This window comes from Nansenia antarctica (genome assembly GCF_963989245.1).
Source record: "Nansenia antarctica genome assembly, chromosome: 5".
Taxonomy (NCBI): domain Eukaryota; kingdom Metazoa; phylum Chordata; class Actinopteri; order Argentiniformes; family Microstomatidae; genus Nansenia; species Nansenia antarctica.
Genome location: NC_137690.1, coordinates 53,618,937 through 53,633,429, shown reverse-complemented (window position 1 = coordinate 53,633,429; position 14,493 = coordinate 53,618,937). Strand labels below are relative to the sequence as shown.

The following is a 14,493-nucleotide window of genomic DNA, read 5'->3' as shown; positions in this document are numbered from 1 at the left end:
ACGATGGAGGGAAATGAAGAAAAAAAAACTTTCAAAGTCATATGTTAATTTTAAATAAACAAAGAATTGAAGCTCCATTAATTCAACTGAAAGTAGATTTTTTATTTCAGTTAGGGTTAAGGTTATGATTCTAGACCAGAATGTTCTGGAACAGTGTTCTGCAACAGGATTCTATTGTTTGTAGAGGCCACCATGATTAAAGGCTTTGTGCTGTGACTTTCTGCTCAACTGTGTGTGGCGGTGCTGATGAGGTAACTGTTCTGCGTAGGAGCAAAGAGAGGTGTGCGGGTGTGCATATAAGGGCAACATGGTGGAATTTCTAAACAACGTGGGAGTCGAATTGAGTGAGCACAGGGGACAGAAGTGGTAAACGTCACCCTAGTCAACATAGTAACAGTCTTACCAACATACTGCATGACACTGCATATTTTAACATCTGTGCAATCAATTAGAAACTTAAAAAAGGTGGACATCGGTGGAGGCTAGTGGAGGTAGAAATCCATCCTTCCTTATTTGCCAGTCCCATGCATTACAATGAACCGGTCCTCCCCTGGTGAATATACAGTAGAGAAGTTCCTTCTCTATAAGGACACTAAAACATGACATTTGGATTCAAAACCTGAATTTGACTAAACAGAAATATACCAAAAAACGAGCGTTTTGAAGCTGACAAGTTTGATGAAAAAACATTTTATTGAAAAGGCAACAACTGTACAATTGAATATAGAAAGGAGACAGGACATGAAAAGTGACATTATACAATATTTAAAAATACGACATTTAACAAACAACACATCAGCTAGAGTAGCTAAGTACAGTGAGAGGTATGAAACCAGTAACAGATGTTCCAGGAAACTGGTGTTAGTAACTAGGCAGGTTTTTCCAAAGATAGCAACTTCAATTAGCTAACAATTGAATTCAGACATTATAAATGCCAGAGTTGGATACTGATCCAACACCTACCACCAATTCAACTCAGACTTGAGTAGTTAAGGGAACATGTCTGCCGAATCAAACATCACTATCCATCATGTTGAAAACAGCAACTAGTGGGCGTGTCAGTGCCACAATTTTATTACTACTAAAAATCAGTGAACAATTGTCAGCTTGGTTATGCTTACTGATTACAAGTACATACTTAACCCCAACCTGCTGTCAATGCAACGTTCTAATGCATCTAAAAGTGTTAGGCCATAGGCCTACATGCACAAAGCATCAAATACAATTACTCTCTTTTTAGGTAGATGACTTGAGTTTTTTTTCCCCCAGCAAGAATCTTAAGAGGCACTGAGACAGAGATGAATGTTCAATTTGTTTCCAATGAGAAAAGGCTTGGTGACAGCATACACATTTGTCACTTCTTATCATTAAGAGTAAGGGGGATGCCAATGAAAAGATTAGAAAAATACTCTTTTTATAATACAATACAAAACCAGACCTGGGAGAGCGGGGGAGAGAGAGAGAAAGAGAGAGAGAGAGAGCAAGATCGAGAGAGATTCCTCTGATAATAAATAACTCTTTTACATCACAAGAGAGCTGGTTGCAGTTTCACCATCATTTGTACGCAAGAGAAGAGGGAAGAGTGACTTTATAAAGTAGCTTATTGGGCCACAGACAGGAGGGAAGGCAAGGAAAAGAGGAGAATGAAGGAAGGAGGATGTGACCTGGTTCAAAACACTTTAAAAATGCTTCATTCTTTCCCCTCTGTGGGGTAATCACTGATCTTGTGAGCGCCATGTCATGAAAGTCCTTTCACCAACCAAAGTGTTGGGCTCAGTGATTACCTCAAGAAAGGGAGGAAGTATATATTTTAAATGTACTCGCAAACTGGGACTTGGGGCACATCTCAATTCTCCAAACCATCTCTGGGTCTCCCTTCATCTGAACCGATATGAGAGCCGGACTTCCCCAGCTAGCAAACAATGACTTTCACGTAGCCTTCCATTGTCACTGACAGTAAGGATAGGAAGGAGGGGGAAGGTGAGGAAGCTGTTTTAGACTGTGGCGATGAACCCCTGGGTGTGAAATTTGAGGTGGCAGAGTGGAACGGGAGAGGAGAGAGAGATGAGGTCACGTCTGTCCCTTATGCCGTGACCTCTGGGTCAGCTGCCCCCTCTGGGTCTTCGTCGTTGTAGATGTTCTCCGCCTGGATCAGGTGAGACAGTTTATGAGTGAGACTTTGGTCTATATTGTCCTAGAGCTTTATTGAAAGTCTGACCTTAAGCAGAAAGTGTGTCTCTCACCATCTGCCAGACTTGCATTATGTTGTCTTCCGATACGGAGCAGATGACCCAGGGTTCATTGGGGTTCCAGGAAAAGTCAGAGATCTTGGCTGTGTGGCCTCCATGGATGAACTGGAGGAAGTGGGGAAGTGAGAATAATGACAGAGTCTATTGTTAAACCACTTTTCAAAAAACAGAGAAATCCTGACAAGCTAAAAGAAAGCGAGACAAGTTGATAGAAAACAAGACATATTCATAAAGCTTGTATTGGCCTCTCAATCATTTTGTGAGTTTACAATATAACTGATTCAGTCCTTAAAAAAAAACTGCCAATGAGACTTTAATAAAACTCACCAGCAGTTCTGGAGGGCCATCTTCTGCATCCTCTGGTGACTGCTCCTCTCCAATTTTACTACAGAAACACACACACACACACACACACACACACACACACACACACACACACACACACACACACATTAGAGGAGTGCATAGAGCAACAGTTTGTTGTTATCTGTCACCACAGACACCAAGACTACAGATAATGGTCACAAAATAAAGAATGGCAAGGAAAGAAGTCATGTCAGATGCTAATCCCATCACCTCCACCTAACCATGATGGTAATGCTGTGTGGTGAATTGACCCCTAACCGTGATGGTAAGGACGTGTGGTGATTTGACCCCTAACCGTGACCGACAGCGTGGTACTGGGCGTACCTGAGGTCCCAGACATTGAGGCGTCGGTCCGTGCCGCTGGATGCCAGGATCGTCTCGTTATGGGGCGACCACTGAACCTGCGCCAACCAATTAGAGCTCAGATTAGATCAGAGGACCAGGAAGTGCTAGGCTCAATGGCAGTAGTGTGTGTGGGGGGGGGTGGAATGGAACTCTGGCCTACCTGGAAGATCTCGTCCTTGTGTGACTCAAAGGAGTGCAGCTTCAGTTTGAGGTTCCGCAGGTCCCAGAGGGCCACGGTCTGAGAAGCGAGGGAGGGAGAGAGAGAGAGAGAGAGAGAGAGAGAGAGGTGTAGAGATGGACGGAGAGATTTGGGGAGGGATAGATAAAGAGATAGTTAAAATATGTCTGCCATGCTCAGTGCTTCCCCATAGGGCTGGGTGGTATACCGTTTTTTTTTACTTTGTACATATGCTCCTCTCGTCAACACATATTTAGAATCCCACACACACTTTATTATAAAAAAGTCAGGAGAACTACACAAACTGCAGTAGACGGTTGTGTTACCTTGTCTGCAGATCCGGTGGCCAGGATGAACTCACTGTAGGGGTTGAAGGACAGGCAGTTGACCTCAGCTGTGTGAGCGTCCACTGCATGACTGGGCTTAGACATGTTATTGGAGCGAGTGTCCCAGCTGAGAGAGAAAAAAAAAAAGAGAGACAAAAGAGAGAGAGGAGAGAGAGAGAGAGGAGAGCGAGAGACCAGGATCAGAAGGGCAGAGCCACAATGACAACAGAATCCATAATAGGGAATGAAAAATGGCACATAATGGAAATTCGGGATATAATTAAACCAGAGAGAGAGGCTTCTACTGACATCATGAGTTTCATGTCGTCGGCGACGGAGCCGAAGAGAGACTCGTGGAGCAGGTGCCAGGAGACGTCCTCCACCACCGCAGTGTGACCAGTGAAGATGGTCTTAGCATCCACTATCTTCCCTTCTTTAGGCACAGCACTGATGTCCCACAGACAGATGGTCTTCACAGAGAGAGAGAGAGAGAGAGAGAGAGAGAGAGAGAGAGAGAATTATTCTCTCTGGAAGGTCCTGTTCAAATATCTCCTTTTCTTGGGATAATGCATGGTGTGTGTGTGTGTGTGTGTGTGTGTGTGTGTGTGTGTGTGTGTGTGTGTGTGTGTGTGTGTGTGCGTGTGTGTGTGTGTGTGTGCGTGTGTGTCTTACATGATCATCTGAAGCACTGAGCAGGCAGCCACTGAGGTTGGGGTTCCAGGAGAGGCCGTAGCCCTCCTTCTGATGCCCCCTCAGTCTCAGGTCAGGGGTGCATTCTCCAGAGGGGTCTGTCGGGGAGAGCACCACACATTAGGGCTGGCCCATCAAACATGGTCTGGTTGTGTCCGTTTTCCACAACATTACATATAATTTCTGATGAGGTCTGTCTGAGGCAGAATGCAAGTGTTATTTCGTTTTAAGTTTAAACACTTACCAGGTTTGGAGGGGTGCTTGGTGTAGTCGAAGACGAGCACGTCGCTGGTGGGGGTCTTGGTAGCGATGATGCAGGGGTTCTGGGGCATGTAGCGTGCTCTGTTCACCTCCCCCTCATGGTTAATCTTTATCTCAATTTCTATCTTTCCACTCACTGAGCCAAAACCACCAAACTCTGCAAGGGCCAAGGAGAAAGTCAGGAGATTGTTATTGTCATAACTAATGTTGGCAATGTAACGTCCTTCACTTTAAGTGCATATAAGGCCTCTTGAATTGGACTGAAATAAATTGTGTGAATTGGAGCGTGTGTGTCTGTCTGTCTGTCAGGTCTTTCCAGGCTCAATCAACTTCTCTCATAGCTGTTAAAGTGTGTGTGAAATGTATGTGATGTGACTGTGTGGGTCACTCAATGTCTTTACATTGGCGTGTGTGTCTCACCTCCTTTCTCGCTGTCATAGTGTGAAGCATCAAACTGGGCGTCGTCATTTGGGAGCTGTACACTGGCAATGACCAGGTGGTTCTGCTCATCAGACGTGTGTGTGCCCAGTACCAGTCGGTGCACACTGAAATCCTTCCCCTCAGGCCTGAGAGGAACCAAAGAGTACGAGTTGTTAGTGTTGTACTTCGTAACAACAAAAACAATACATAACCGGATAGCATCCTTCTCTATACAGTCCTATAGACAGAGAGAGTCTGAGACTTTGTCATTAATCAAAATTAAAAATGATAAAATTCCTTCTTTCATTGACTGATGGTGATCTCCTTTGACAGGTATCAAGCTTGACACATTTTAAAACCCTAACCCTTTTTTTTTTAAAGGCACACATGGCAAGCTTTATGCCCGCCAAAGAAGACAACCACCAGAGGAACAATCAGTGACTGAAAATGTACTTAGCAAACTGTGGCTTGGCTGGCTAATTTGTATTTCAATACATGACAGTCTCAGACTGTCCATAGGACTGTATAGAGGAGGATGTTACCTGGCTACTTTCACATGTGTGCGTGTGTTACCTTGTCACATCAGGCAGCCACTGTGCAGTGAGACTGGGCCACTCTAAGGCATGGGTCATGACCAGATCATAGAGGAACGGAGTGTTTTTCTTCCAGATCTTGTACTCCTCATTGATAACCCTCTCCTCCACTGCATCGTCAAACGCACCTGCAGACGGACAGAGATAAGGAGAGAGAATATGGTTAATAAATGGCTGTTGTGTCAAATCCTCAAATACATTGTTATGAATTAAAGTATTGATATTAACAGACTATCATAAAGTTAAACTCTAACATGCATGTAGGTGGAAGAGGGATTTTGACAGCTGAACAAATAAAATAGCCCGAACATAATCTTTTACTTAGCTGCTGAATTGAAATATTAGAACGTCTCGATTTCTGGTTCATGTTCTGGTTCAAGTAGCAGAAGCAAAACTGCCTGTTTTGACAAGTCGACCGGCGGATTTACTACCACATAGCCAGCTAACTTGGAGAACCATAGGAATGTCACCAGATCGGCATAAAGAATTGTCTTATGCGTTAGCTAGCATCCATAGCTAGTAGCGGACTGGCAAGCATGCCTTCAATCTGGAGCTAGCTGGTTAGCTACTACTAATCCAGCAAAGCTCTTTTAATTACTGAAACGTAATAAAAAATTATAAACATTACCTTCCTTGTCTGCCATTGTAGCACAATAGACGGTAAACGCTAGCAGTATAGATAGCAGTTCCAATAAATACTGATAGTTAAGCGAGCTAATTAGCTAGCTGGTGGACTGAGTGCTTTGTGTTTCACTCCTGTGCTCCGTCCCTGGATCCGTTCGCGCCAACCCGGAGTAGTGGAGGAACAAGCTCTGTCCAAAAGGAACCTTCAAAATAAAAGCCTCAACGTTTTTAACACTCGAAGTGCCAAGGGTGAGTTAAAAAAAGAAAAGAAAAAGAAAATCACATCCAGGTGGTGAAGTAAGCGGTTCAGGGTTTATGAGCAATCATATAAAAAAATAAATAAAAATAAAAAATAGAAAATGTGTGTGTTGATATGTGTTTACATGTACAAAAACGATGGCCTCTGGTACAATTTTGTTTCGTGATATTTATTTACATACACAATATAATATAATAATAATATAATAACAACAACCACAATCATAATAATCATAATCATAATCATAACATACCCCTTAATGACCTGAGGTGAGCATCGAACCAGCGACCTTCTGATTACTAGCCGGCTTCTCTGGCCTAAAAGTAAGTACACATTCAGAAAGTTTTCCATATACAGTACCTACATCTACCATAAGAAAGAAAACATGATTTACTACATTGAACAGGTGAAAAGAGCTGTGGCTGAGGCTGCTATGGAAATTATATTATATTTGTTTGTTTAATTGTTATTTATATTAATTGTATTATAAATTACTCTTCACACGTCCAAAGGGGGGGTAATTTCTAAATTACATGAGTTCCCCAGATAATACTCATCCTGTGTGTTGTAATGTTGTTCCTGTGTCTTTCTTTGCTCTATCCATAATCTATTGCATCTATAATCCCTCCATCTTCTCCTTAGCTGCTGATGTAGAGGTTCTTCCTACTGTATGAATGAATGAATGAATGAATGAATGGTCTTTATTGTCATTGATATAGTACAGGTACCAAACAACGAAATTTGGGAGGGGGGGCTCCCCTGGTGCTAGGAAAGAAAAAAAGAAAAAAACAAGAAGGGAAAGGAGCTGGTTTACATAAATAAAGGCTATGTACACTATCCACTATACTATACTATACAAATAAAACACTGTGCTGTACTCTATGCTATGCTATACCTATTCTAACATTTCCTATTCTCTGCAACCTTATGTACCCTAGGGATGTCATATTGCACATAGTGTTATTGCACATTCATTTAAAGTGTCGCAGTTTGCAGGCTTGAAATGTACACATTTGTGCCTCAGCACTACACCTGATTTCAATCCAGCAGCTGCCATCAATCCGTCCAGACTGTCCAGGGCCCAGAACCTAGGTCTTTGCTGTGTTCAGGGCCTGAATGGCCCTGGGGTAGAAGCTGAGCTTCAGTCTGTTTGTCCTTGCGAACATGGTACTGAACCGCCTGTTCGAGGGCAGCCGAGCAAAGTGTTCGTACCCAAGGTGGGATGGGTCTCTGGAGATCTTGGAGGCCTTCCTGAGGCAGCGTGTGTTGTACAGCTCTTCCAGAGAGGGGAGGGGGGCGCCGGTGATCTTCTGGGCCGTTCTCACGACTCTCTGTAGCGCATTCCTCTCTGCGGCTGTGCAGCTGGAGAACCAGTTGCAGATGCAGTAGGTGAGGATGCTCTCCACTGCGCAGCGGTAGAAGGCCACCAGCATCTCTTGTCCGATGTGGTCTTTCCTGAGGACTCTCAGGAAGAAGAGCCGCTGTTGTGCCTTCTTGATGATGGCTGCTGTGTTGTTCTTCCAGGACAGGTCATCCTGTATGTGCACCCCCAGGAATCGGAGGGTTGAGACTCTCTCCACGCTCCCTCCGTCGATGAGCAGGGGCTGGACCTCAGATTTTTTCCTCCTGAAGTCCACGATGATTTCCTGGGTCTTTGACTGGTTCAGCAGCAGGTTGTTAACCTTGCACAGCTTGCTCAGCTGCTCTACCTCATCCCTGTACGCCGCCTCGTCCCCCCCCGAGATGCAGCCCACCACGGTGGTGTCGTCTGCAAACTTTACGATGGAGTTGCTGGGGTGGACGGGGGTGAAGTCGTAGGTGTAGAGGTTGTAGAGGATGGGGCTTAGCACGCAGCCCTGGGGGGACCCAGTGCTGAGTCTGAGGGCTGTGGAGGTGTGGGAGCCCACCCGCACCCTCTGGGGGCGGTCGGACAGGAAGTCCTTGATCCATGCACATATAGAGTGTGATAGTCCCAGGTCTAGTAGTTTAGTCACTAGCCTGTATATGTGTTTCCTCTCCAGTGAAGGCAGGAATCAGAGGACAGGCCCATTGTAACGCATGGAATGGCATGAGGAATGGTATCAGTCAATTAAACATGTGTTTGTTTGATACCGTTCCTCGTTCCACCATGCCACCATTACAGTGAGCCTCCAAATGTCTACCTCCACCAGCCTCCACTGGTTGTCTCCATTCTGGTGTAGTCTAGTTTTTTCTAGTGGGTATACTGTGATTTTTCCCTCCCAGCTTCATGCTCACCCGTCCCAGAGCGACGTGTCCTGGAGCAACACCCGTCCCGTAGCGACACCACATAAGCACCACCATACTCACTTATGCATACAGTATGCATCTACACATATATGAGAGCATTCTGAACGACTGGTTATGTGTTTACAAACATTTCAATTTATTATAAACAAAACAAGACTTTAACAACCAATGGCATTTACAGCAGGGGGGTGGACTGATTTTCTACTGTTTAGTGTTAATCACCATCCCTATGTACTCTCAGCTTAAATGCAAGAAAGAAAGAACTGTTACAAGAACTGCCACAAGAACTGCTACAAGAACTGCTACAAGTCAAACGCTTCAAATAAGAAAAAAACAAACAGCCTGGTAGTCTACAAAGCTTTCCAAATATGCTTGTACTCGGCAATCTGAGGTTTGCATTGCCTCCTTGCTTGTGTGGCAGAACGATGGCTTCTCAACCATGTTGTGATGTACTTCCTTGGCTCAAAAAGTATTACAGGGTTTCATCATCAAATGACTTACATTGGACAACAACAGTGTAGATCTCTTGTCCGTGCATATATTGTTCATGAGACTGAAGCCCCTTTCACATTCGGCAGTGCTGCAAGGGATGGTCTGCATGCATCGTATGAGTGGCTTTAGGCTTTCAGGCTCACTGTCTGGGTGCTCAAGGAAATCTCTCATACCATTAACTGCTTGCGCTTCACAAAGATTGAACCGCCTGCAGTCGCTTTACCTGTGTCTCACCATGCCGTATGCCAGGTGTTGATGGCCAGTTTCCTGTATCCAGAACATTGAGATCAAGAAGCATTTCACCTTCAAATGAGAGGCGCTTCTCCATTGTGAGGCTTATTGATTGGTGTGAGCTTTACATTTGACTCCAGGGGAACTGATCCCAAATGTCCCAAACCCAGACAGTGGGTATCAGACAGTCAGTGCCTCCTCTGTTTTCTCTCCTGGAGTGTCTTTGAATGTTGCCAGCACTCTGATGGTGCGCTTCAGAAGCTGGTTTGCTCTCAAGAGTGTGGTTGAATGGGCCTGGAGTTGCTGAGATAGGGTTGCAAGTTCAGACAGTGCATCATACATGAGTCCAAGGTCACACAGGAATTCCTTGCTTTGCATACGACGTGCCAGGCCTCTGTAAGTTTGTCTCTCTTTGCTGTTTCTTGTTTGGTCTTCTGCAGCATTTTCAAAGTGCCTGTTGAGTGCTTCATACGACCTCCACACAGCCTGTACAGAACGGAAGCTGCTGGCCACCCATCGTGTACTTAAAACTCTGCCAATTTTCAGGACTTGTGAGCCCACTTCTTGTGCTGCTTCCAGAAGCTCCCGTGAATTTTTATTAGACTGACTGTAGAGATTGTGGATCTTCTCCATGAACGCTTTGAAGTGGTTGATTGCCTGAACCTCATCCACAGCATCAGATACAGCCAGTTCCAAACGGTGGTTCATGCAGTGCCATGTGAAGAGGTTAGGGTACCTTGCAGTCAGCCTGGTTGCCACACCAGACTTCTTGCCTAACATGACACTTGCTCCATCAGAAATAAATGAGACCCAGTTCTTTTGAAGCCACTCTTCACTGAAGCCTGCAATGTCCAAACAGCTCAGTAGAGCTTCTTCTATGCCCTCTGCACTTTGGCTCTCCAGCTCAACCAGCTCCAGGAACAAAAATTCAGGAGTAACTCCATCTACTGAGGCTTTCAGGCTGACAATCATGGCAGATTTGTGGCTGAGAGATGTAGCCTCGTCAATGAGAACAGACAACTTGCTTGAAGATGACACAAGACTGTGAACAATTTTTTTCTGCATCTCTTTTGCTATATGTTCCACAATTTTTGGACCTTATGGACCTGCAAATAGCACAACCTGGAAGTAAACAAAACCACGACTAATTAGCATCATCATACACGTTTTGTATCTATATTAGCAATAACATCTGCTGAACAGGGCCAACATTTTAATTAAATTAAATCTAAAGTATTTAATAAACTGTTTACAATCTTCACACCATGGCTAGCAAATGCTTGAAAAGCAGATGAAAGGAGGAAAACATTACACTCTTTCAATAGCTAATTATCTGACAACTATTGATAACTAACATTACAATATAGTAATTGAATGGTAAATGTCTTAAATTAATGCACATTAAAGATGACCCTGAATTAACTCTCATTTGCATAGTCATTGACTTTATGAATTTCAATTGTTTATATCAGCTTTGCCTTTTCATGTGTGCTGATATTACCTAATTGTCTGTCCCTCCACTGTAACCAAGGATGCCTTGTTTTAAATTCCTTAGCCTGACTTTCAGTCCACAAGGCTGGCCAGGAGTTCTCAGTTGTCTCATCGTCTGAAACAAGGAGATATAAACATCATATTCTGTTTGTTTTCTACTGCACACAGACACACACGCACATGCGCACACACACAGTATCTAAGTTCTCTCTCCCCTCCCCCCGCATTCATTGATCCATCATCACACTACTATTCTGACAGAGAATAACTATACAGACAATATTAACGCAGCTAACGTTAGTGAAGTTAGCTAGCTAGTTCTAGATACAATTCAATATACCAACAATAACACCCTGCTGTTACAGTTTACGTTAATGATAACGCATATCATATGGTACTTTCATTACCACCAGGTGACGTTACGATGGCATCGGGTTGGTGCTGGATAGCATTAGCCTCATCATCTGGCTCTTTTTCTGTAACATTCGTGTCAGTGTCAGTGTCACCAGAAGCGGCAGTAGCTTCAGGGGAAGGCTTACTAAAACACTCAAAAAGTGTCGTTTGCTTTCGCTTCATATCTGGGAAGTTTGAAAGTTCTGTCACAATAAGCGTTATGGTGCCGCACAGGTGTGTATTTGGTACAGCTAGCGGAGTGGTTAGGCACGCCGGGTAAAATATACAAACGCGGAGTAATACAAGATGTGTCAAGATTCCAGTTAGCCGGCCCGTGCGTATATCATGGATATTTGTACGGCTGGAACTCAAACTGACCAATAGAGACATGAATGGACCGGATCTATCTGTTGTATATAACACCGTTACGTATCCTCGCGCATTTTTAAGTGGGTATACGTATCCTCGCGCATTTTTAAGTGGGTATACGCAAATCCTTGTCCTTTCCTAGTGGGTATACGCCGTAGTCCCGAGTATCACGTAGACTACACCACCGCACATTTCAAATCTTTTATCTAGTATTTTTTGTATATATAGTTAGTTTTAATCTTGTATCATATTTGTTGAATGTTGATCTCATTTGCATACTCACGCTGTGTGTTGTCATACGCAGGTTGTATGTTAATTACGTTCATGTCTATAAATGTGAGAGCGCCAAATAAATCTTTCTCTTTCCGGAATGTTAACCGATGCGAGTAGTCGTGTGTATTTATTGATTACCAGAGACAGTTAGCAAGCATGGCTTCCACACCGCCAACAGGTTATGGGCCCAGGCGTGAAGTAGGAGGAAGCAGATGGTCTAGACTGTGCTTTGATGGAGACGAGAGAAATTACGAACTATGGGAGACAAAGTTTTTGGGTCACCTACGTTTGATGGGACTGAAGGATACGATCCTAAACAACCCTGACTCTGAAGCAGAGTTGGATGATGAGAGAGACGGAGCGGACCTCGACAAGAATGAACAAGCTTACGCAGAACTTATCCAGTTTTTGGACGACAAAAGCCTGTCCATAATCATGCGAGAGGCAACAGACAACGGGAGAAAGGCTTTCCAAATGCTGAGGGACTATTACGCGGGTAAGGGAAAACCCAGAGTGATTAGCCTCTACACAGAGCCTCTACACAGAGCTAACGTGTAAGACAGTATTCACGTTACACAGGGCGACGAGAATTTGACTTTTACTGAGTTTAAGACAAAGCTCAGAAGTTTCGGGGACACCGAAAAGTATCGTGCTGACACAGAGGACAACGTGATGAGAGCGAGTGCTTCCGACGGCCGAGGGAGAGAGAGGACTACAGGATTCGACGCCACGTGCTTCAACTGCGGAGAGAAGGGACACATCGCCCGGGCATGTCAGCGCGGCGAGCGCCAGAAGCAAGTGAAATGGTGTGGATACTGCAAGAGCTCCACACACACAGATGCAACCTGCAGGAGTAAAAGGCGAGACAACGCAAAGCAAGTGGTCGATGAAGAAAGTGACGATGAAGAGGAACACGCATATGCCTTCAAAGCAAGCGACGTCCATCCAGCCGGTTCCAAGCACAAAGGGCTGATGGTGGACACCGGAGCAACGTCACACATAATAACGGACATACACAAATTCAAGAAGTTCGACGACACGTTTCAGCCAGAGAAGCACTTCATCGAGTTGGCGGATGGCACCAGGACAAGCGGCGTGGCGATCAAAAGGGAAGCAGAGGTGAACCTGGTGAATCGCGCTGGGAAAGTGGTGAAGGCCAAGCTGAGGAACGCACTCCTGATACCATCTTACCCACGAGAGATATTCTCGGTAAAAGCAGCTACCGCCAACGGAGCTTCAATCAAGTTCAAACAAGGACATGACGAACTCATCCACAAGAGTGGCACGAAATTCGACATTAAAGAACACAACCGGCTCTACTACTTAAACACTGTGAGTGATGCTCCTGTAGTAACTGATGATTCATGTAACGGCTGTTATGATATCCAAACGTGGCACACAATTCTTGGGCACTGTAATTATGATGATGTTTCCAGGTTACAGAATGTTGTAAAGGGAATGCAGATAAAGGGTAAAATTGTAAGACTAAAATGAATTGTGAAATATGCACACAAGGTAAATTCGTTCAGAGCAAAAATAGGGAACCAGACACAAAAGCGAGGGAAACATTTGAACTTGTACATACAGATTTGGCTGGTCCTATTGACCCAGTAGCCAAAGATGGGTTTAAATATGCCCTAGCTTTTACGGATGACTACTCAAGTGCAATATCTGTGTACTTCCTAAAAACTAAGAGTGATACGGCGAAAGCTACAGAGAGATACCTCGCAGATATAGCACCATATGGAAAGGTGAAGTGCATTAGGTCCGATAATGGGACTGAGTTTACAGGACAGGAGTTTCAATCTCTGCTTAACAAGAACCGCATTAGACATGCACGGTGCACCTTTTCGCCACACCAAAATGGCACGGCTGAGAGAAACTGGCGCACACTATTTGATATGGCACGGTGCATGCTAATTGAGAGCAATCTGCCAAAGGAGATGTGGACTATGCTGTACAGACAGCGGCAGTAATACGCAACAGGTGTTTTAATAACAGAACCAAGCACTTTTTTATTTATTTATTTTTAAAAAAAAAATTAAGATTTGATTTAATTTAGTGAAAATCTGATTGATTCTTGGGCCTATGCTGTGAGTCGCTTTGGATAAAAGCGTCTGCTAAATGGCAAAATTATAAATTAAAATTATTTTAAAATTATAAGATAAAGATACATTTTATATGGTCCACATTATATGGTCCTATTTACAGAGAAATTCTACAAAAGACAAGCAGTGCGCTTGGATTGCTATACATTGAAATTATTGATCCATTTTTCAAATATACAAATAACAGTGCCGAAAATCATCATTTAATCTATTCATCTAGACTAATATAATAATTTCACTATTATTGGTCTCTCAATTTGGATCAGTACTATGTACAATACGGGCAGAAGAACACACCCCAAAAAATTGACATTCACACAAATCAAGTCAAGTTCAAAAATAAGGGAACATAAAACATTCATTTACTTCAGAAGTCTCCATCCAATCATTTCTCTTCTTCTCAATCTCATTCTAAACTCCTACCAAACCGCATACGTAGAGTCCATTTTTTTTCGTGAGATGATTCGGAAAAACTCCTGGCCTTAATTATTGTGTGGGGCAGGAAAAAGCGGTGTGACAGTAGGGATCTCCCAGCGTTCCTCTCAGCCAATCGGCTG

At 43.9% G+C, this 14,493-nt stretch overlaps 1 protein-coding gene across 1 annotated transcript; it reads right to left on the bottom strand.

Moving 5' to 3' along the window:
• Nucleotides 1-732: 732 nt before the first annotated feature.
• Nucleotides 733-6,192, bottom strand: LOC308159275 (histone-binding protein RBBP4-like). Its single transcript, XM_080533034.1, has 12 exons — nt 6,057-6,192; nt 5,409-5,556; nt 4,836-4,981; nt 4,399-4,572; nt 4,137-4,252; nt 3,774-3,934; nt 3,465-3,591; nt 3,121-3,198; nt 2,940-3,016; nt 2,577-2,634; nt 2,244-2,354; nt 733-2,146 (listed from the first exon to the last, which is right to left on the bottom strand). Exons 1-12 carry the CDS (start codon nt 6,070-6,072, stop codon nt 2,084-2,086), a joined length of 1,275 nt encoding a protein of 424 aa, XP_080389160.1. The 5' UTR covers nt 6,073-6,192; the 3' UTR covers nt 733-2,083.
• Between the last annotated feature and the right edge of the window lie 8,301 nt (nt 6,193-14,493).

Coding starts and splice junctions, on each gene's coding strand:
- LOC308159275 (XM_080533034.1), bottom strand. Junction 4,573..4,835: donor CTATGACAGCGAGAAAGGAG/GTGAGACACACA, acceptor TGGCCCTTGCAG/AGTTTGGTGGTTTTGGCTCA. Junction 3,935..4,136: donor TCAGTGCTTCAGATGATCAT/GTAAGACACACA, acceptor CTCTCTGTGAAG/ACCATCTGTCTGTGGGACAT.